This window comes from Microtus oregoni, unplaced genomic scaffold (genome assembly GCF_018167655.1).
Source record: "Microtus oregoni isolate MIOR12 unplaced genomic scaffold, Mior012 000033F_ref0000390, whole genome shotgun sequence".
In the NCBI taxonomy this organism is placed as follows: domain Eukaryota; kingdom Metazoa; phylum Chordata; class Mammalia; order Rodentia; family Cricetidae; genus Microtus; species Microtus oregoni.
The window spans coordinates 12,572,627-12,595,150 of NW_024543092.1; the positions used below are offsets into that span (position 1 = coordinate 12,572,627).

The 22,524-nt window shown below is 42.7% G+C and overlaps 1 protein-coding gene across 3 annotated transcripts in view; it reads right to left on the bottom strand.

The window, feature by feature from the left end:
• The window catches only part of Rgs17 (regulator of G protein signaling 17), an 86,731-nt gene that overhangs the window by 23,060 nt on the left and 41,147 nt on the right, over positions 1 to 22,524 (bottom strand). For all 3 annotated transcript variants that reach the window (XM_041680087.1, XM_041680088.1, XM_041680090.1), the window contains exon 2: positions 6,408 to 6,551. In XM_041680087.1, the coding sequence (XP_041536021.1) occupies positions 6,408 to 6,526 (119 nt within the window). In that variant the 5' untranslated portion in view covers positions 6,527 to 6,551. The remainder of the gene's footprint in view (positions 1 to 6,407; positions 6,552 to 22,524) is intronic.

Consider the following 22,524-nt stretch of genomic DNA (forward strand, 5'->3'; position numbering starts at 1 on the left):
TTCTTCATGCGAGATGAATCAGCTCTCTGAGGGCGACAGGTACACCGGAGACACTTGCTCATTGCAGCCTCTAATGAGATCATTCAGCTCGCATGCTGCGAGTCTCGGTATTTCCAGGGACCGGTTTCTTCACCATGGTGCAGACTTGGGTTTTTGTTTTCCTTTGCAAAAAATATCCTTTGGCTTCGGAAGCATGCATCTTAGTATTTCCATTGGCAGGGAGCTCAGGGGTGACAGCATCGGAGGATAAAATAGCACATTCTTCTTGCACTGTTTTGAATTACAGAGGCTTGGTACTTGTTAAAAATGGAGGGAGGGACAACCGAAAGCATGTTTATGAAGGTCTCAACATTTGCTTAGTGAGATCTATCCCACGGTCTGAGAATTCTGGAAACCAATGTGTCTAGAAGATAGTTTTAGTTTCAAAGGACTAGTTAATTTACTAAATTTATTCTGTGACCAATCTTTCCTGTAAAGAATCTAGTGTCACTGGCCAAACCTGGTGAACAATACCCCAAGTAGCATTTGAGACTGTGAGTTAGACTGGGAAAATTGTATTTATCAGTGGTTCGTATCCAACCTGGGAATGAAAAGTTTGCAAGTATCATATGAATGGAACCTAGTCAGTGCACTGCATATTAAAATGCCTGCCATCTAATCTCACCTCTATAGCAGGTATGTTTCCAACCTATGCAATTAAAAGACATATTTCCATCATCATTTTTTTTTTTGGTGAAGATAGTTTTGTTTCTTATTTTGGCTTCTAGCCTTGGGGGCTATTAATTCATCATAGCAGGGAAGCGTCTTCTGTGGAGATGGGACAGGCAGGAAGCAGAGAGGGATGCAGACTTGAATCAGGGGTGCAATAGTCCTCAGAGGTGCACACCAAGTAGCCCATGCCTGCCAGCTAAGCCTCACCAAAAGGTAAGGCTTTAAAAAAAGGTTTAAACCTTTAATCCTTAAAAAGAAAAGGCAGGGGGTTATGTGGCCTCCCCAAATGGCATCTTCAACTGGTGACCAAATGTTCAATCACATGAGTCCTTTTAATTGCAAATGACAATACTATGTCTAATACATAGAACAGTCAGAGGAAGAATGAGTCCAAGGGAAACTGAAAACAAGAGCCCCAGGATGGCTTCTGTCAAGAAGCTTTTGGATCCTTTATTCTCCCTAGCCATGACCTGACTGGGCGGGCTCATTTTATGTCAACTTGACACAAGTCACAGCCATTTAGAAAGAGGAAAACCATGAATGAGAAAATGTCCCCGTCGGATTGGCCCATTGGCAAACTTGTAGTGAATTTTTTTTTTTCTGTCTGATGATTGACATGGGAGGGCCCAGCTTGCCGTGGGAGATGTCACTCCTGGGCTGGTAGTCTTGGGTGCCGTAAGAAACCAGGCTGAGCAAACCATGAGGAGCAAGCCAGGAAGCAGCACTGCCCGCCCCACCCCGTCGTTTCTGCTTCAGCTTCTGTCTCCAGATTCCTCCCTTTCTTGAGTTTCTGTGCTTATTTCTCTCACTGATGGACTTTTACCTCGAAGTCTAAGATGAAAGATAGTTCCGCCTCAAGTTGCTTTTGGCCATATTGTTTTATCACAGTCCTAAAAGCACTGAGACACTGGCCATCAGTCATCATCAGACAGGTCATGTGAACTAGGGGGAGGGTAGACCATGACCATTGGGTTCACATTTTTAATCTTTCTTGCTTGGTGAACACCACCAAAAGCAGGCAGGCATTGAAGAGGAGGCAGCACCCAGTGACTTGGGGGGAAACTAGCCTGGGTTATTTTAATGCAACCTTTGCTGTCACGAGAGGTTTGCAGATTATTTGAGCTTTGGCTTTCAGTTCAAAAACACCTGGAAAGCTTTTCCTCTGCAACGATTTTCATGCCCTATACAAGGAACTTTTGTGAACACAGGAGTTTCTAGTCCCCAGGGCACTTCACACATGCTGTCTTGGGTACAAGCATTTCAGCAGCTCCTATATGTCATACTGTCTCGACAGCAGGCGGCAAGAAGCAGCAGGATGTTTCAAAGTGTTCCTCAGTAAAAAGAATCAGTCAGGAGCCGGCTAGCTGAAGAAGCAAGTAAGGGTGGACCTGGAACCTTCAGAAAGCGGTCCTGTCAAAGTACCCCTTTTCCTGCAGAAAAGGCCCGGTGTGCACACAGATTTTGTTCACTGTCCTTTGGGCATCCATGGTTCATGTATGAGGCAGTTAAAGGATGCACACCTCATTTCCTGACATTTCTTCTTGAAATGGAGGACACAGGGAACAACAGGAGGAGACCGTGTTAGGGAAGCAAGTGGCTCTTTCACAAGGCGGCAGTCCCTAGCCGTCACTAGGAGTGATGTCCCACTCTAGATGTGGAGGAGACTGTCGGGAGACCCAGCAGGAATGCACTCTGCACCCCTTCTACCATGAAATATGCTGATAATTTTATAAGGGGGGTAAATGATAAAATGAGAGGTGGCTGTCAGTGAAGTACAGATGAGAAATACAAATCTGAAACCAACACTACATTATTTTAAAAGCCCATCATGGGGAGCTATCGTGAACATTTACATTTGTTCCTAGACATAGAAATTTATTTTTTTTCGGCCCTTGATTTCCTTAAAAGGAAGCGAAACCCGTCACATGGCAACAGTCCCCATCCGTGGTGACAGCTGTTTCGTGTTTTGATTCCTAACGCTTCTCAGGCTCTAAATCACTTTGTTGTCATGGTGCTTTTGTTCTGCCCCTTTGACCTAGCCTGGAAATTTTAAAGAACATTTCTTTTTTTTGAAAAAAAGTAAAGCTTGGAATTTTCTTTCCTAAATTCAAAGTTCAAAAATAATGAAATTCTGAAAACTTTATGTGTAAAGGACATTTTCATCTGAAATTAAAAACAAAATTATAATTAAAATCCATAATGCAAGGCTATTGAATTTTTGTGCTTTCTGAAAACCTAAATTGCTTCTATCTGGGGGAATGAATAGGAGAAGGGGTGGAGAGGGAAGAGACAGGGGAAGGCGAGGGTTGAATCTACTCAAGATATACTTAACACAAAAACATCCTAGTGGAATTTATCACTATGTATTATGAACACAAAGAGTAAAATTTCGTATTAAAAGAGAAACTACCTATCACAGCTTTCACGTCTCATAAATGTATAGACTATTATTTTAGGGGATCATAACCATGGCTGACAAGAGCAATTCTGACAACTACATTCTTGTTTCAAGCTAGCTAACACCCCAGCACCCAGCCACGGCATCACACCTTTGCGGGAGTCTGTTATCACTCCAAAGGTGTTGAAGGCGTATGCAGCTTCCAGAAACTACTCTGTGTTTGGTGACAACTTGATGCTTGTGAATGAGCTGAATAATCAAACACCCTAACTCGTTCGTAAACATCAAACTGTCCCAGAGACATAGATGTCTATGAGGCAATGGAATCAAATCTCATGGAGTATAATTACATACGACATCAAAATGTTTCCATCAGTGGCAGATCATAGGTAACGCTGGTCCTTAACCATAATGGAACTTTAAATTCCCTATCTTAGTGAGAACTTAGGCACTGCAGTGTAGTGCAACACACTGCCCACTCATCTCTGATGATGGTGTAGACAGTCATCTATTCTGTAGGTCCCATGAGCAGCACACAGCACACGTAGTTATGTGCAGCACACACTTGCTGACAAATAACTATATTGTTATCCATTTTTGTATTTACTGTAGTGTACTTTTTATTGGTAGAGTGCACTAGTACATACAATGTCACAGGTCTGGAGAGGTGGGTCAGCAGTTAAGAGCCCTGGCTGTTCTTTGAAGGACGCATGTTCAGTTCCCAGCACCTGTCTATAAGTCTAGTTCAAGGGGATCTGATGCCCCCTTCTGGCTTCTTTAGGTACTGCATGCATGTGGTACGTATATACACAAAATACCTATACACAAAAATAAAATAAAATAGATGATATCACTCATCAAATTAGTCAAAGGGGCCACACTGACAGCATCCATCTCCTGCCTACTGAGTTCTCAAGGATCCGCATGGAGTGATTGGCCTGCATGATCTACCATTTGTTTAGGTCTAATGTATGATGCTATCTAAAGGAAGAAATGGCCCTACTTACATCTCTCAGAATAAATCCCTGTCATTAAAATGACCAATGTCTGTTTATTAGGTGTCTAACAAAGTGCCGCCCAACTTTAAGGTTATTGTAGTGTATTTTAATTCTGAAAAGAATGAACTGGAACTGGGGAGATGGCTCGGTGGTTAAGAGCACTGGCTGCTCTTCCAGGTGAGCTGGGTCCGATTCCCTGAGCCCACGTGGCAGTTCAGCACCATCTGATGTTCTCTCTGGTCTTTCTTAGTACCACGAGGCACATGGCACATAGATGTACATGTATATCCATACACATGAAAGAAAGTTAAAAAAATCAAAAACTAAATATTATCAGGCAAATAAAATAATGACTTATTTCAAGAGCATGGCAAAGAGCAAATGAGAAATAGAAGCACATTTTTAATACTGTATAACCGTAGTTGATATTTATACAGAATTTAGAAAAAAATGGTTTATTTTCTGGAATAATTTCTGTGTTGTATCTATCTACATGCTATTTCTAAACATTCATTATTGTTGTGTGCATACATGATGTGTGTGCATGCTTGTGTGTGTGCAGGCATGATTGTTGTATGATTAATGAAACTCCAGAGACAGATATTGGGGTTCATCCTGAAGACCGGAAAAGCAAAGCAGCCAGCCACTGACTTGTACCTCTACGTCAGTCTGAAATGGCGATCCTGCCTCTAGGAATCTCAGAATGAGACTGAGCCTGAAACCTGTCTCCTCCCATTTTATAATCCTCCCTAGTGCTGGGATTAAAGGCATGTACCACTACCACCCGGTTTCTATGGCAGACTAGTGTGGCCACTGGGGTTAAAGGTGTGTGTCTAGCACCACTGCCTGGTTTGTACGGCTGATCAGTGTGGCTGTCTTACTCCCTGATCTTCAGGCGAGCTTTAGTTATTAAAATACAAATTAAATATCATCACACATGATGTTGTCTCTACATGCTGCTTCTAAACTTTCATAATTGCTGTGTGTATATATGCTGTGCATGTGTTTGTGTGTGTGAAGGAATGGGTGTGCCGTGGCAGGCCTGTGGAGTCAGAAGATGGTCCAACAGGGTTGCTTCTCTGCTGTCACCATGCTGGTTCCAGGGATCAAACTCAGGTCACCAGGCTCACATGGCAAGTCCCTTTGCCTGCTGTGCCATCTCGCTGGCCCTCCATGCTGGCTTTTTAATTTTGCACTGCACTCTTTGAGCTCATTCTATTATTACAGTATGCGATTATCCATTACCTGGGGAGCTAAATCCATTAGATGCTCACTCTGTGTCACACGCTTCTCTCAGGGCACCACATGTAGCATCTCATTTAATTTTATAGCCTTATGAGGTATGGGTTTACATTCATGATTTGACAGGTAAGGCTGTGAGGACCAGAAAGACGAACTGATGTATTACCGGTCACACAGCTGGTAACAAACAAGGACACCAGTTGATCTCTGGCAGTCTGACTTAGGAAGCTCCGCACTCTCTCATTAGGTTGTTCATGGGCTAAGACTTGTGCTCAGTAGTCTCTGTGGCAGTGATGAGGACAAAAACAATGTAACTATGATGGAGACAGCAACTCCACCTAGAACTCTCTTTCCTCCCTCTGAAGTTGAATTCAAATTAATCATGTATGACTTTCCCTAACAGAGAATCATCATTTAGGAAGCAAATCATATATATGTATATAAACATATATATATATAAACATATATACATACATACATAAATATGTATATATGTTTATATACATAAATGACTAGTCTGAGCCTTCTGAGCCTTCCTGATGTCTATAATAACCACCAATTCACTAGGAGGACAGATTTCCATCCCATATCAAAGAGCAACTTTAATGGATGCTGGAAACCAGTGGAGACCATGCAGAAGATGACCCAGCCACCTGAGCCTTCTGTCAGATTTTGAAATAGGCCAAGGAGACCTAGTAGCCACTGCTAGGGCTAGTAGCTCTCTTGGGAAATTGGGTCTAGAAAAAAATCCCAGGCTTAGGGTTCAATGGAAAGTTCCAGTAAGTCTAGTCTCATCTTGTGCTGTCTGGTCCATGGAACTCTCAGAGATTTTGAATGGACTGATTTTCACATTCACTACACTTTGTGAATCTGGACCTGGAAAGAGACCTGAATCATGGACATTTAGCATAAGACAAAAAACTTGGAGACCAGCTTGTCTTTCTCTTTATGGTTTGATTGGGGGGGGGGGGATAAACATATCCTGTAGTGTGTCAGTGGTTAAATTGCAACAAAATCATATTCTTTGGCTCTAATTTCAGACATTTTAGGTGACCTACCAGGAGCAGCTACAGCAGCAGCACCAGCAGAAGCAGCAGGTGTTGTTGGGCCTCTGGTTTCCGGGTGCTGGAGATACAGCCTGTGTTCCTTCATTTTGGGATTGCTGCCTTTTTCTCATTTCAGCTACTTGGGAACCCAGCTGGCTGAAGAAACACAGAAAATACAAGGTGTGAAAGGCTATCATAAAGGTAACTGGAGGGAAACAATATTAGATACAAGGTTTCAGAAATGGAAAACCCAAAACATTGGAATGCTCTCTTCAAAGAACACTCAGGAGCTGGAGAGTGGCCCAGTGGTTAGGATCACTAGTCAGTCTCTTGGAGAGGACCAAGATCAATTCCCAGTACCCATTAGGGGACTTGTAAACAGCTTGTATCTCCAGTTCCATGAGATCTGATGCCCCCCTCTGGCTCCTTTTGGCACTGCACACACATGGTACACATACTCACTTGCAGTCAAAATACTCATGCCAGAACCTGTAAACAACCTAAATGCTCCTCGACCAAAGAATGGATAAGGAAAATGTGATACAATTACACAATGAAATACTACACAGCTGAAAAAAAAAAACAACGACATCTTGAATTTTGCAGGAAAATGGATGGAGCTAGAAAACATCATTTTGAGTGAGGTAACTCCAGCACAGAAAGACAATTATCACATGTACTCACTCATAAAGTGGTTTTTAAACATAAAGCAAAGAAAACCAGTCCACAAATCATAATCCCAGAGAACCTAGACAACAATGAGGACCCTAAGAGAGACATACACAGATCTAATCTACATGGGAAGTAGAAAGTAGAAAAAGACAAGGTCTCTTGAGTAAATTGGAAGCATGGGGACCTTGGGGGAGGGCTGAAGGAGAGGGGAGAGACAGGGAGGGGAGCAGAGAAAAATGTAGAGCTCAATAAAAATCAATAATAAATAAATAAATTTAAAAAACACTCATGCAAACAAAATAAATAAATCCAAAATAATATTTAAAAAAAACTTCCAGAAGAATTAAGTTACAGTATCAAAGAATATATAGAGAATGCAGCAAAGACAAAAGGAAAAGACTGAAGCAGAAGAGAGTGGACACAAACTGAAGGGAAACACAGAGGTCCTAGCACATGCTCAATAATATTTTCAGCCTGAGGAAAATATGAACAGATTGTCAAGGATGAGATATTTTAAGGGGAGTTGGCTGGGAACTTTTCAGAAAAAAACAAAACAATCACACCACATATCGAGTGGGATCCAGCAAACAAAAACAAACCCACACTCACATATAGAGCGAAACCCAGATTTACAAGGCCAAGGGGGATAATGTGGATCTAATGACAGAGAAATAACATTTTGATTGAAAGTAAGTTGTTAACAAACATGGTAATGAAGAGGAATATTATGCTTTCCATATGCTAAGAGAGAATGGACCTTTGGTAATTTTATATTCAGCTAAACAAAAACTCAGGAGTGGGGATTGTTTCTGACAAACTCAGATATTACCTTAGCCTGCTGGATTTTAGTCGTAAGAAAATGAAATCAGAGGAAGGAGCCATGCCATGTTGGTGAGAAAAGCTCTTCTTCCTATGTGTTGCTTTTGTTGGCTAATGAATAAAGAAGCTGGTTTGGCAGAGCAGAGCTGGGTGGGGAAAACTAAACTGAATGCTGGGAGACAGAAGGTGGAGTCAGGAGAAACCATGTAGCCCCGCCAGAGACAGACTCCAGGGATAGAACTTTACCCAGTAAGCCACAGCCACATGATATACAGATTAACGGAGATGGGTTAGTTTAAGATATAAGAGTTGGCCAGTGATATGCTTAAGCTATTGGCCAAACAGTATTGCAAATAATATAATTTCTGTGTGATTATTTCGGGGGTCTGGGTGGCCAGGAAACAAACTAACATCCTCCAACAACACCACCATGTTAACAACTAAGCACTGAAACTGGTAAAAATAGGACACCAGACTGAATGACTGGCTAAGATAGAGCCCCAAGTTTCTTTTTTCTTTTTCGAAGAATCAGAATTGAATTTAAAGTTACATAAATTAAGAAAAGGAGACACTGTCCTTCCCTCCTATTGAAACTGATCTTGTAGACATCACAACGTGTCCCCATATCTTTTAATTCAACACTCATTTTTCCCTTGTTTACTGGACTGTGTTAGGTTGAATGTCAGAGTGTCTCAGTAAAACTCACACTGAAACTTAACTGCTCAATGTGATGGCAGAAGGGAAAGCCCTACTGATGATTGGATCATGGTGGGTCAACCCTTGTGAACTTTCAAATGAACTTCCGAGGAGACTGAATTCATCACAAGAGTGAGTTATTTTACGTCAGCTTGCCACAGTCTACTCCTTCACATATGACTGACTGCTGTCTGTTTTCTGCCTTGTGTTGACTTTGCATGTGACCCATGGAAACTAAACAGGTGTTGGGGCCCCATCTTCAAACTCTTCAGCGCCTTAAACCTCAAGGCCCAAAGGGAACTTTTCTTTATACATTGCTGGGCTCCGGATATTCTGTTACAGTGGTGGCATTAATTAAGGCACAGCAGGCCTACTGATAGAATTCATCATTAAAGTGAACTGGACTTATCACCCCCAAATCCACTGAATTCCTGGTCCCTAGTGTGAGGGTACTAAAAGGCAAGGTTTTCGGGGGTGGTAATCAAGTTAGGGGGATGGTGTCCGTGTGAGTAAAATTCCTACCTTTAAATAACAGACCCTGGGGCAATTTTTTGCCTTTTTTCGATGTGAGGATACTAAGAGAAATCAGGAATTCATCAGAACCTGGCCATACCGGACCCCAAACACTGAGTCTCAGCCCATGAAACCACGAGAAACACAGGGCTCTTGTTTATAAACCACGTAGTCCGTGGGCATTTGTCACAGCAGTCCCAGGGTGTAAGGCAGGTGCCGATGACTCTAGGAAGTCCTTTCCCTGTTTGCTTTCCTGGGCGCCCTCTCCCTGTTTTCTCTCTCACTCCTCTCTTGCAGGCCAACACTGGTTCTCTCTTCTCATCCCTTTCACCTTCAAAGTTAGGATCGACACAAAAATCTACGCTTAAAACAATCCTGCCATTTGTTTGTTCTCAGATACTTTTGGATATCTGTCAGTCAACACATTTTATTATCTCTTTGACTCTTGGGGGAAGGAGAGCAGAAGGAGCTGTTCCCTCTTTCTCAAAGATGCTTGTACCTGTTCCAAACTATGGCTTTCCATCAGGCTATCTGAGGATAGCCCAGGAACCAGGGCAGAGTAGAGCAGAGCTAGTCAAGCAGCCAGTGCACAGTCCCGAATGCTCTCTCACACCGGCCACATTCAGACGTGCTTTATTTAGCCTTTATAATAAATGCCGGGAAGGCCGCGATGGAATCCGTATTAATGGTTGCAGCATCCCTATTCTCTCCTCAAGGCCGAAACAAATTTGTTTGCCAGGAAAACCTACAAATTAGGGACAGTGACCTGGGAGGATTGTTTCTCTGTTTTGTAATATTGTGTCTCTCAGAGAATGTTAAAATTCTTATCTCATTTCCAGCTGTGCATAATTTTGCTCTTCTATTTTTCCTTTTCCTTGAGTTCTCTTTGGATCAGATGCAGTGATCAAAATCCTTTTATAGGTTGAAGACCGGGCCATATAAAACAAGATAAAATTTAAAGGGATAATTTATAAGTTTAAGGATGCTGATTTAGGGCCTCAATGCAGCTCCTTGAAACCAGGACAGGAAAGACGCAGCTTCGTAGCAGCACATGAAATGTCCGGGTATCTGGAGGATTATATCAGCCAACTGCATTTTGTTCTGAACAAAACAGATAATGAGAACTGAGAATTCATTAACTGATGAATATTTTCTAAGAGAAGCTGAGGTACATTTTTTTCTGGGATGGTTAAATATTATGCTCAGTTCCTGTCACCACCATTTATAAAAGACACTGAAACGTGTTCAGAAACCTAAACGGAGGACTTAGAAAGAAACTCAGAAATATCTTTTTTAAAGAATTCTATCTTTATAAGAAAGATAAGCATACTCTAGACAAAGAATCATAACCCAGAATTTGAGATGATGGCATGAAGGTGAGAATATGGATTTGCTTTGCAAAGACCCCAAGAGCTAGAAGATGGATCAGCAAATCAGAGAACTGAGATTTGTCTCATTGGTGCATGGGTCTCAAGTGACACCCTCTTGAGCCTTCAATTCAAAGCCAAACATATTTGAAGGAGGTTGACTTCTGGAGGTCAGAAAATCACCAGGATGATAACACTGAAGCAAAAACCTCCCTTGGCTCTGAGGCCACATGTTCACAGTGCAGTTGCAAGGAAGGCAGAGAAACCCTGTTCACGTCAATGTCTACAGTTTCAGGTCATACTGTCAGTGATTAGCAACAAAAAGTATTCCTCAAGGTTTTATTCCATTATTTTGTTTTTCAATAATATTGTAAAACTCTTGAAAGGAAGATGTGCATGGTTGTGTGTGTGTGTGTGTGTGTGTGTGTGTGTGATGTGTGTATCTGTATATGAGTGTGTGTGGTATGTGTGTCTGTTTGTGTGTGTGTGATGGGTGTGTGTGTGTGTATATGTCTGTCGGTGTGTGTGCATGTGGTGTGCCTTGCTCCACAAGGGGAAAGACTTGGGTTTATCTCCTCAGAATGCATATTAAAAACTGGGTCTGTGCTAGCATGTGCCTTTAACTCCAGAGCCGTGAGGTGGCAGGACTAGAAGTAGAAGGATCTCTGGGTCTCACTGGATGTAAAAACATAGGTCCAGCTTCCGCCACACTGAAGTGATGTGTGCGGGCAAGCTCCCAGTTCATATTGCCTGGGTTCAAGTCTTGAGTCAGTTGTTTATAGGAAGATCTCTGGGTAACTGTTTAAATGATTTTTGTGGCAATTTCTTCACTGGCAGATAGAAATTAACAATCAGAGAGCACATCAACACATCAGTCTAACAGGAATTAAAGAAATCGATGAGTTAAAGACTTGGCTCAAATCCTACACTCACAATAAGTACCCGGTAAGTGTCAGCCCTGGTAAGGGACTACTGAAGCAAGTTGTTCCCCGTATGCCAGCAGGCTGGATGCCACAGTGTTTCCAGGCTACAGATGGCAAAGATTTTCATCAGTATCTTCTTTCTTAAGATCATTTCACTTCTGTGATGGGTTTTTATGTGCCTTGGTTAGGTTCTTTCTGTCTCAATGGATCGACACAAAAGCGTACTCAGTGAAGAAAAAAGATGAAGGGGGCTGGCTCCTTCTATTCCACTACTATCCTGTAATTTTTATCACATGTAAATGAACCGAGCCCCGAGTGACTCATGGTACCCACAATCAGCTTGTTATCCAACAATGCTCATCATTATAATTGTGACCATCTTGTCATATTGAGGGGAGGCGTTCTACTCAATTATGTTCTCACTGACTCAATGTTGAGCCCCCAAAAGGTATTTGCTAAATAAGCCAAATTTGTGAGTCTCTCTTTAGTGGTGTGGTGGATAAGGAAGCAATTCATCACACAAAAATAATTACTTTTAGTTGTGATGTGGGCTTCCCCCCCGATTTGGAGAAAAGCAACTCCTTGATGCAAATTTTCTGCTCAGTCCTCTGCTTCAGCTAGGTCAGCATGTCTTTCTAACTGAACAAGTTAGATGTTATATACCACTTCCTATTCCATAATTATATATACACATATAGTATTTTACTCAAATCAGTGTTTAGCTTGGGAGAGTATATATTCTAGTGTTGTTTTTAAAAACATCAATTAAATTAAAAAATACTATTTATTATTGTATGTGTCTATATCTGTGCACACTCATGCTACAGTGCCAGTTTGAGGAAGTTGGTTTTTTCCTTCCACTATGTGGTTTGAATTTAGCTTGCCAGGTTTGGCAGCAAGTAGCTTTGCATGCTGAGCCCAATTGCTGGCTCCCAGAAACAATATTTTCATGAATATATTTAAAAAAATCTCGGCACTGGGGAAATAGATGGGTTATCAAAAGACTTCCACACAAGCACCAGGACCTGAGTTTGATCCCCAGTACCATCTGGTGGTGTGGTGATACACACTTGTGATCTCAATATTAATGGGGAAACAGGAGGGTACCTAGGGCTTGCTAGCCGGCTAACCTAATCAAACTGGGGAGTCTCGGGTCCCAGTAAGACAACCTGTCTCAAAGAGTAAGGTAGATAGTGACAGAGAAATGTCCTCCAAGGTATAGTTCTGACATACGCCTGCATCTTATACACACACACACACACACACACACACACACACACACAGGCATACAGTGCACACTATGGCACAAGATCACACAGGACTGGTTGAACTCTACTCATGCCCAGTTACCCACAGGTTTGCTTTTTGTGATGTCAGCTTTGCACCAACCTGCACTGTTCACCCCTGGGTGTCAATTCCCTCCGTGGCCTTGTCTTGGCTGTATGAAACCACCTGCAGTTAAACACATAGTTCCCCTTGTGTTAACTTCCTAATAGCGCCATTGTGCATGAACATATCAGCAGAGCAGTATCTGCAGTTTCAGGCACCCACTGTGAGTCTCACCATGCAGTCTCTGCAGGGAAGGTGGGCCACAGCGGCCCTAGTCATCCTGTGCTCACAACTCTGTCTTTCCCTCTGATCTCTGCTCCCATTTTGGCGAAAGCAGCAGATTTCCCTCTGTGCCCTTGCAGCATGGTGAACCAGCCTCGTGCATAGGTCCCCTTCTCTTGCTGGATTCTGACTCTTTCCCTCCATCTCCCCAGCACTTGGAAGAGGGGCGTCCTCCAGCTAGTCGTGACAGACACTTCCAGCCTTGGGAAGGCAGCGGTCACTTCTTCACCTTGCCCTTTGAGATTTCCACCATTATTCTCTGCATTCATAGGGCAGAATCTGGGTCTGACACCTCAGTGCTCTTGTGGTCCGTGAAAAAGAATCAAGAATCCCACCCGAGTGCTGAGAGCTTGCCAGTTGCAGCTTGTTTTCCTCAGAGGCAAAGAGGTTTAAGTGAGAAAACATCTCTCAAAGGAATTTTACAGGTTTTAATTAACCACCAGTGTCTATATTTTGCAAGGTATAGTATAATCTGGTATTTAATTTTCACATAAATTTTTAAAAGTTAAAATGTAATTACATCACTTCCCTCCATTCTCTTATTCCAGTGCCTCCCATTTCCACACCCTTCAAATTTATGGCCTTCTCTTCTTATGGTTATTGTTGCCTATATCTCTATCTATCTACATCTGCACGACTATGGAAACACCACCTGCCAAGTCTGTTTAGACACATACGTTTTAACAGCAGCTGTTTTGACACTCTTGCTTGCTCTATGAATATGCTTAACCTGTGAGCTTGATTGGTGTGTGTTGGAGAAGAGAAGCAAGAGGAAGAGAAGTTTCTCTCCAGCCAGGTGGGAATCCAGGCTTCCTCACAGCGGCCAGATTTACACAGATAAGGGAAAGGGAAAGGTGATTCCATTGCTTAGACATTTAAGAGCACCTGGAAGACCAATTAGATGAAATGGCATTTCCGGGTTTTGTTTGGTTTGGTTTGATGTTGGAGATAAAGTCTCACTGGCTGACCTGGAACTCACTGTGTAGACCACTCACCAAGATCCATCTGCCTCTGCCTTCAGAGTCTTAGGATTAAAGGCCTATGCTTCCATACCCCACTACAAGAGTGTTTTTAAAAATACTATGTTTATGGCTGGGGAAATTACTCAGTTGGTAAATGCTTGTCATTCAAGCATAGGACCTGGGTTCCATCCCAAATGCTCACAGAAAGAGAGAGAGAGAGAGAAAGAGAGAGAGAGAGAGAGAGAGAGAGAGAGAGAGAGAACAAAGAAAAAAAGAAAGCCAGGCAGGCATGGTGGCTCACTCTTGAAATACCAGTTTCGGGGCTGTGGAGACAGGCAGATGACTCAGGCTTGCTGAGTCCAGCCAACTCAGTGAGTTCCAGATGAGCAAGAAGCATTGCCTTTAAAAACAAAATGAAAGGTTCCTTCCTTGTTCAAGGTTATCCTCGGGCCTCAGCATACATAGCTGTACACCCAGTAGCAATATGTATATATAAACACACACATACGCACACACACACATTCTGATTTTTACTTGTCTTATTCAGGATTTGCATTATTTGGGGACACCAGCATTACCTTAGGGTAAATGATTTGAAAATGGGGGGAAATACAGCCAGAGCTACTTGAGTCATAGACATTAGATGGTCACGAGAATCCATGAGCACGGTCCCATTATAAAAAGAAAAAGTCAGTATTTGACATAGAACTACAACGTGCTCCCTTAGGGAAGTACCAACAAAACACTCATCCAAGTGTCACACACATTTTGAAACCAACAATTAACAAGCAAAGAAGATGCACGCTCTATTCCATCCTCATGAAGAGGAGGGGCTAGGTTAAAATAAGATGAAGAAACAGACCTCAGATATGACAAAATTAAATAGAGAAACAGAACTGCTGCGAACGAAAATGCTTGGCAGAACCATCTCCTTCAGCAGTAATGCTTCATGTGGTCCTTAATGATGGTTATCCGAACGAGGGGGTTGCTATGGAGACAGTGCATACATACCAGAGCTTACCATGGAGAGAGCCAAACATTAGCACTGTGTGGAATGACCCACAGAGAGCTGAGCGCATTGTCTACGTCCCCTTGATGCCAGAGTTTAATGTAACATACCCAAATGGGACTCAGCTATTTTGTATTTCCACATCAACACAGTAACCTTTGTTTCTCTCTCTCGGTTCATAGCACCTTGTATTTTGAAAAATAGCCCTCCTTTGGAATACTCTCAAATATATTCAGCATGGGAGGAGCCATGCAGTCAAGTCTTCCCCAAATTAAATTGTGTCTATCTAAACCAATAGACATCTGAAGAGTGTTTATAAAGCTATGATCAAATGATGAGTAGTTTTTTTCAGAAGCCACTCAATGCTAAATCAGCCCTAGAGAATTTACACCATCTTTTCCTACATGACCTATCATACATTTAATCAAAATAATATACTTTTATTTGTATATTATTTTATTTAGCAAAAAAAATGTATTTTCTGTCTAGTGGCCCAGACTTGTTATGAAATTCATACCAGTTCAATCACGTTTTGCAAAATAAACACACTGACATCCAGGAAGTACCCAAGCAATAGAACCCATTTAATCAGTATTTTTCATGTACATTGCCAAACACGTTCACTTATCCCAGGAGCAGAGGTCAGTGGCCGTCAAAGGCTATCCTTGCCAGTGAAAGGTTCCACTCTAAGGTCAAACAGCAATTCCCAGACTCCTAGGAAAATACTCTGAATAAAGACCTGAAGATAGGAAGTAGGACAGCAAGATCCCCACCCTTTTCTTGGGTGGTGAGAAACCAGGAAGTTTCTCTAGTCTCACATACGCATTGGATGCAAATGCATGCAAGAGCATTGGCCTTGATGGGTCTAGCTCACAACAAAGCATGAAGCTGGGTACCATGGGAGAAGTGGGTCTTGGCAGCAATATTTGAAACTTGATTGGATGAAGCATGCACAGCTGTTGAGAGAGAGAGCCTGCTTTTCGTCCCGACTGCCCAGCCAGCTTACACCCGAAATAATCACACAGAAATTATATTAATTAAATCATTGCCTGGACCATTAGTTCTAACTTTTTATTGGCTAATTCTTACATCGTAATTTAGCCCATTTCTGTTAATCTGTGTTTACCACAAGACTATGGCTTACCGGGAAAGATTTAGCATGTCTGACCTGGCATCTCCATGGGGGCTTTCTCCCTCTGCTTTCTTTCTCCCAGCATTCAGTTCTGTCTACTCCGCCTACCTAAGTTCTGCCCTATCAAAAGGCCAAGGCAGTTTCTTTATTCAATAAATGAAAGCAACACATAGACAGAAAGGCCTCCTACACCACATAGCAAACACCCTGTGATGCTCCAGGGTTGTTGTGAAGCTATCAAACAATTCTTAGAAAACTATTAGGTAGCAAGTGCTCAGTTATCACCAGCTCCTCAAGTTATCAATATAAATACTTCATCTAGACACCTTGCCATTTCACCAATGTCTGCATTAAAGGGTCACTCTCCCATTACTGCTTGTGAAGGAGCAAGGGTATTTATTTTTAATCTGAAACCAGCCATGTAACAAGATTTCCGTTGACTACCCTAACAATTAAAAAATACAATGAAGAACTATGCAAAAAGTTAATTTCTGAAAAAGTTTTTAAATGATATTTAATAAGTATAAAGTCATTCTACCAAATGGTTTCTAATGTGTCTTTACACCCTTATGGTGCATTTTTGGTTGTAGGTGGGCAGTTCCCAACCATCCTAATGCTGTGACCTTTAATACAGCTCCTAATGCTGTTGCAATCCTCAACATAAAGGTATTTCATTGTTACTTCATAATCTTAATTTTGCTACTGTTAAGAATCATAATGTAAATATATGCTGTGCAATCCCCAAAGGGCTGGTGACCCATACAATGAGAGCCACTGTTGTAGCTCAATTACAAACTTTTGCCAATGAGAACAGTTAACACAGAATAGCTGTATTTCAGTACTTGAGTACAAACCAAAACTACCACTTTTATGGAGCTGTGACACTCTCTTAAGATCCTCTAGCTGTTTGGGAAACCACGTTGAGTCCTAGGTCAAGCAATTATAAAAATCGAGGTAATAGCACTATCTAATTCACGGATTTTCTGTGACGGCTAGATGGAAACTGCTACAGTATTGGCACGGTTACTAGTCCATGATGAGCCCAATGTATGCAAATTCTCATTGTTTTTAAGCTTCTGTACTTTCTCTTCATGTGTTTGGAGGGTGAAAATATTCCAGATTATTATTTATATCTGTAGCATCTAGGGCAGTGCCCAGCTGCCATAGGGAGATCAGTTAATGCCGGAGACTCCTCATGTAGAAACAGAAGGATGTCTGAAGCAGAGGAAAGGTATGAACCATTCACAGAGCGCCAGAAAACTGCTCATTCCATATAATTCACAGCCATTCCGACTGGACACTCACAGGCAGATGCAGTGACATCAGTACAACCATCAGCAAAAGTCAGGGCCTGTCAGGGCATCACTGGGGCTGGTAGACACGGGTTGTGTGACTAAACAGAGGTGGGGTACAGACACTTCTTTCACTACTGAGATTTTCTTCATGCATTCTCCAGTGCAAGCCCATGAAGTAAACACGGCTATTTTATCACCAGGAAACCAGACACTGGGTGTTCTGCCAATACCACGGTTTAAATTAAAACTGCCCATCTCCTGAGTCCAAGATCTTTCTTTTTGAGAGGACAAATTTCTAGGTCAAAACCCATAGAGGGTTAAAGAAGTGATTATCACCAAAAGTAAGAAGCCTCTGGCCAATGTCTTTTTAGGTGATGGGCATGTTCCAGATGCCCTGAAAGGCTTCTTGGTTATGGTCATCCATGCTGCCAATTCTCAAGTGGGCTAGGCTTCAGTATCTTGTCATTATGGCTGAGAACCACCAGAGTTACTTATTTGGGAAGTCTATTGAGGTACCTGTTAAGGCTCTGTCTCAAAAAGAAGCTTATAGTGCTTGGGTTTCCATTGCATACAAGATATGAAACATTGGACCTAAATTTAAAACAAACAGATTTGCAAATTTAGGAAACCAGCGAAGACACACGGGTACTTCTTCCACACAGCTTCCACCGGGCCTGAAGACGCCATCTTGCTTTTCCTATTAATATCTACCGGCATGAGTTCTGAAGAAGCACCGCACCACCACAAATGTTTCCCCACAGGGAGTCAGCAAGATTCCAGAGAACAGTGCAAATGTCGTCATTAGAGTCACCCCAAGGAAAAGTTCCTTTCTCTAGTCTCGATTTTATTTTATTTTATTTTGGTGTAGGGGCACACATGCACACACATAGTGCACAGGTGGCTAGAAGACAAGCTAGCAGCAGCTGGGTCTCTCCTAGCAATGCTCGAGGCCTTGAACTTAGGTTATCTGGCTTTGTGGTTATCTCACCCACTGAGCTATGTCCCCAGGCAGGGGAAAACGTCACTCCTTCCTGTGCTGCTGTCTTGTTCTGGTGAACTCCCTCTCTCAGTCCCTCATCAACCCAGCCAGGAGATGCAAGAAAGTGGGTTTTCTTCACTGGAGACAGCCCTGTGACACATTGAACACTGGCTGCTTTCTCACCCCCGGCTCCAGGTGTCACTGCCATGCCTTTGCTACCACAAGGATACTCTGAAATCTCCAGAGGGTTTGGCAGTCAAGACTGCTAGAGGCAAAGGAAGGTAGAATCAAATTTTAATAATAGGTTTAAAAAAAAAAACAGGTGTGGTCAAATACAGGGATGCCCCAAGACATGGTGCACCACACAGAAAGTAGGTAATAGGTAAAGAATCAACTGATTACTGAGTCACAAGACAAAGGAAAGGTGATGACTGACAGGAGCTGGGGTCAGTGGGGCAGAAGAAGAGAAGTCTCAAGCAGTGGCCTTAGGTGGGGAGCAGCAGGCTGCTCCAAGCATTGTGCACTTTAGACAATAAACCCCAACTCCTCCCAGTGATGTGCTTTGTTGATAGTGCTCACTCCTGGGTGAAGCTACTGAAGAATCTCCTCTAGACCAGGCTCCTGGAACAGAGGGGAGCAGAAAGGAGACTATCCTGGAAGATCAAGTATTGGGTATTAAGTCATGAGGGTGGCTTTGTTCCTGGATGTTTTTGTACTCAGTGACTTGTGACAAAATGTTCCTGCCTGTATATCACTGTCACGGTCAGTTTTAATTGTCAGCTTGACCCAATCCAAAATCACCTGGGAAGAGACACTCAGTGAGGGACTGTGTAGATCAGGTTGGCCATGGAGCATGTCTGTGGGGACCGTCTCGATTGTGTTAATTGATCTGGGACGACACAGTACCCTGTAGGTGGCACAGTTCCCTGGATTTGTGCCCTGGACTGCACAGTGGTGCTGGAGAATTGTCTGTAATCTGTCAATCATGTTTTAAATAAACGTTGATTGGCCAGGCAAGAAGTATAGGTGGGAAAACCAGACAGAAAGTAGAGGCGATACAAGGAGAATAGGAGAATTCTGAGAAGTAGAAAGCTGCTTCCTCCCACTCCCGACCAGACTCCAAAAAAGCAGGGTGTGACCTGCCAGCTAAAAAAGGTACTGAGCCATATGGCAAAAATAGATCAGAATAATGGGTTACTATAAGGTACAAGAGCTAATAAGTAGCCTGATCTAATGGGCCAATCAGCTTTATAACCTATAGAGATCTCTGTGTGATTTTCTTTGGGGCTTGCCGGCTGTGGGGTACTGGGCGGGACAAAAACCCCAACAAACAAGCCAGCCCTCTCATGTTACAGCACAGGAGTAGAAAAAGTGAGCTGAGCCATGGGCACAAGTGTGTGCATTCTCTTCTGCCCCTGACTGTGGATGTGTGAGCTGAGCCATGGGCGCAAGTGTGTGCATTCTCTTCTGCCCCTGACTGTGGATGTGTGAGCTGAGCCATGGGCGCAAGTGTGTGCATTCTCTTCTGCTCCTGACTGTGGATGTGTGGGCTGAGCCATGGGCACAAGTGTGTGCATTCTCTTCTGCTCCTGACTGTGGATATGTGGGCTGAGCCATGGACACAAGTGTGTGTATTCTCTTCTGCTGCCAACTGTGAATGTGTGAGCTGCTTTAAGCCCCTGTCTTGACTGTAAGGTGGAGCTGTAAGGATCCAAATAAACCCTTTCTCCCTTAAAGTTGGCTTTGTCAGAGTCCTCTGTGACAGCAACAGAAACAAAACCATGGCACTCAACATGTGTAATACATGGGCCTAAAATAAAACCCTATCCTAAGGAGCTTACGTAGGGCCACTGAGTTGTACTACCTGTCCCTCTTGAAGTATAAATCAAGAGATCTTCCCCAGCATTTTAAAAAATATTTTTTAAGACACGGCCTCATATAGCCCAGATTGGTCTCAAACTCATCATGTATCTAAGGATGACCCTTAACTCCTGACCCTCCTGCCTCTGTTACCAAGGGCTGGGTTTACAGGCGTGCATCACCATGCTTACGTGAGAAAACCTAGGGCCTTGTGAATGTTACCCAAACATTCTCCCTACTAAGTTGTATCTTCGGGTAGAGGTAGCCCAAAAATCCCTTAAGAGGAATTGGCCCCCTCGAGAAAACAGCTGCGTTTCATATGTGAGATAAATCTCCTGCATTTCCCAAGCTGTGCTTTGTTGACTCACGGTTCATTGCTGGCTGTCCATTTACCCATAACCACTCAGTCAAAAGTCAGCACAGTGCAGCGGATCCCAGGGAAGCTTTTGAGTTTTGATGGCAGGCAAAACCTATTCAACAACAGTCTATTTCTCTTAACAATACATTCCCTGCATATTTTGGCTCTGCCTCCTTTGTTCTTAATGAGACATGTAAAATATATTATTAAGAACACATCCAACTTCAACAGCTTCCTCCCTAGAAGGCATCCTGTTAAAACAGGACAGATGCCAGGCATAGGGATCTCTCCAGTTAGCATTTTTATAGGACTGTAAAGTAGATGAAAAGATCCTTTTCGTTAATTCTCTAACTGACAGCAAGGCGCTCGCCACCACAAATGCCAGGTGTGCCGAAACTATAAACATGGTGTGTCTTACTAGAAACTTCTACTTCACCTGGAAAATGGAGTTTTTGAGGGATCTATATTATCACCACTAACAGGCTTGATAATACTTGGAAGTGTATTTTTTTTATAGATAGCAATTCATGACTAGCACCAAAGGAGGAAGGTGTATTGGCTGAGCGGTGGATTGCCACCTGCCTGGGAACCTGAAAGTGGGAAAATTTTAAGAGTAGCCAAGAAAACAGAGAAGTTTGCTGGGGCCAAGAAGGTGGCTCAGAGGGTAAAACATTGGCTGCCAATGGATAAAACTCAGGCGATGGCCTGAGTTTGAATTTCCAGAGCTCAGATAAAGCTGGGTATGTAGTGCATGTCTGTAACTCCAGTACTGCTAAGGCGAGATGAGAGAATCCATGAAAGCTTGCAGGCCAGCGAGTCTGCAGAACACAGCAGGTAACAAGACAGACTCTGTCTCAGACAAGGCAGACAGTGAGGACTGACACTCAAGATTGTCTTCTCTTCTCTGTGTGTGGACACCCTCACAAAGAGGAACGTGCAGACAGAGAGAAAGTATCCATATTGTATACGTACAGAAAGAGGGAGAGGAGAGGGAGGAAGAGAAGAGGAGAGAGGAGAGGAGAGGAGAGGAGAGGGAGGGAGAGAAGAGAGGGAGGAAGAGAGAGAAGAGGAGAGGATAGGAGAAGGGGCAAGCAGAGAGGGAGAGAGAGGAGAGGGAAGAGCAGAGAGACAGAGAGACAGAGACAAAAAATCCTGGCAAGTAGAGACCATATCTGCTATAGTTAGTGTGGTTCCATGTGGAATCACAAGTTTGCCTTCCTCCTGATTCTAGTCAGAACAGAGAACAAAACTGAGTTGATTATTTCAGCTGTTTGGCTTTACAAAATGAGGTGTAAAAAGGAGTTCATAAAGTTTCAGGTATTATAGATTATTTACATCGATAAAATTGGACAAATGACTTGAAAATAATAGTAAAATTCCACTTACTATTAGTCAAAATTCTAATCATACTTGTCACAGGTCAATTTAGAGAAATACGGACACTATTTACAGAGAAACTTTGAAAATAAATAAATAAATAAGTGGAAGTATATTTTGAAGCAGCATTTGAAGGAAGGTACAACCATTTTCAAAATTCATTATGACCTTAAACTGTGCCTTAGGCTAGGCATGATAGTGCAAACATTTTATCCCAGCACTCAGGAAGCAGACACGGGTGTCCAAGCCACAGGACCTGAGGGGAAAAAAAGTGGAAAGAGAGAAGCGACTCTTGAAAGTTGTCTTCTAACTTCCTCACATACGTCTCGACACGTATATAAAGTAAGATCCCAGGAGAACGCACTGAAGCACCATGTTTTAAACATGATGGAAGAATCAAGATCTGGACAACCCAACCCCCTTGAGAAGCTGGGATAGAGAGTGAGTTTTTGTAGCTGTAGGAGGGATGGCAAAACCATCCAACCATTGCATGGACCCTCGGATGCAGCCAGTCCCACCCCGGGAATCTACTGTGAACACTCATGATGGCAAGTGT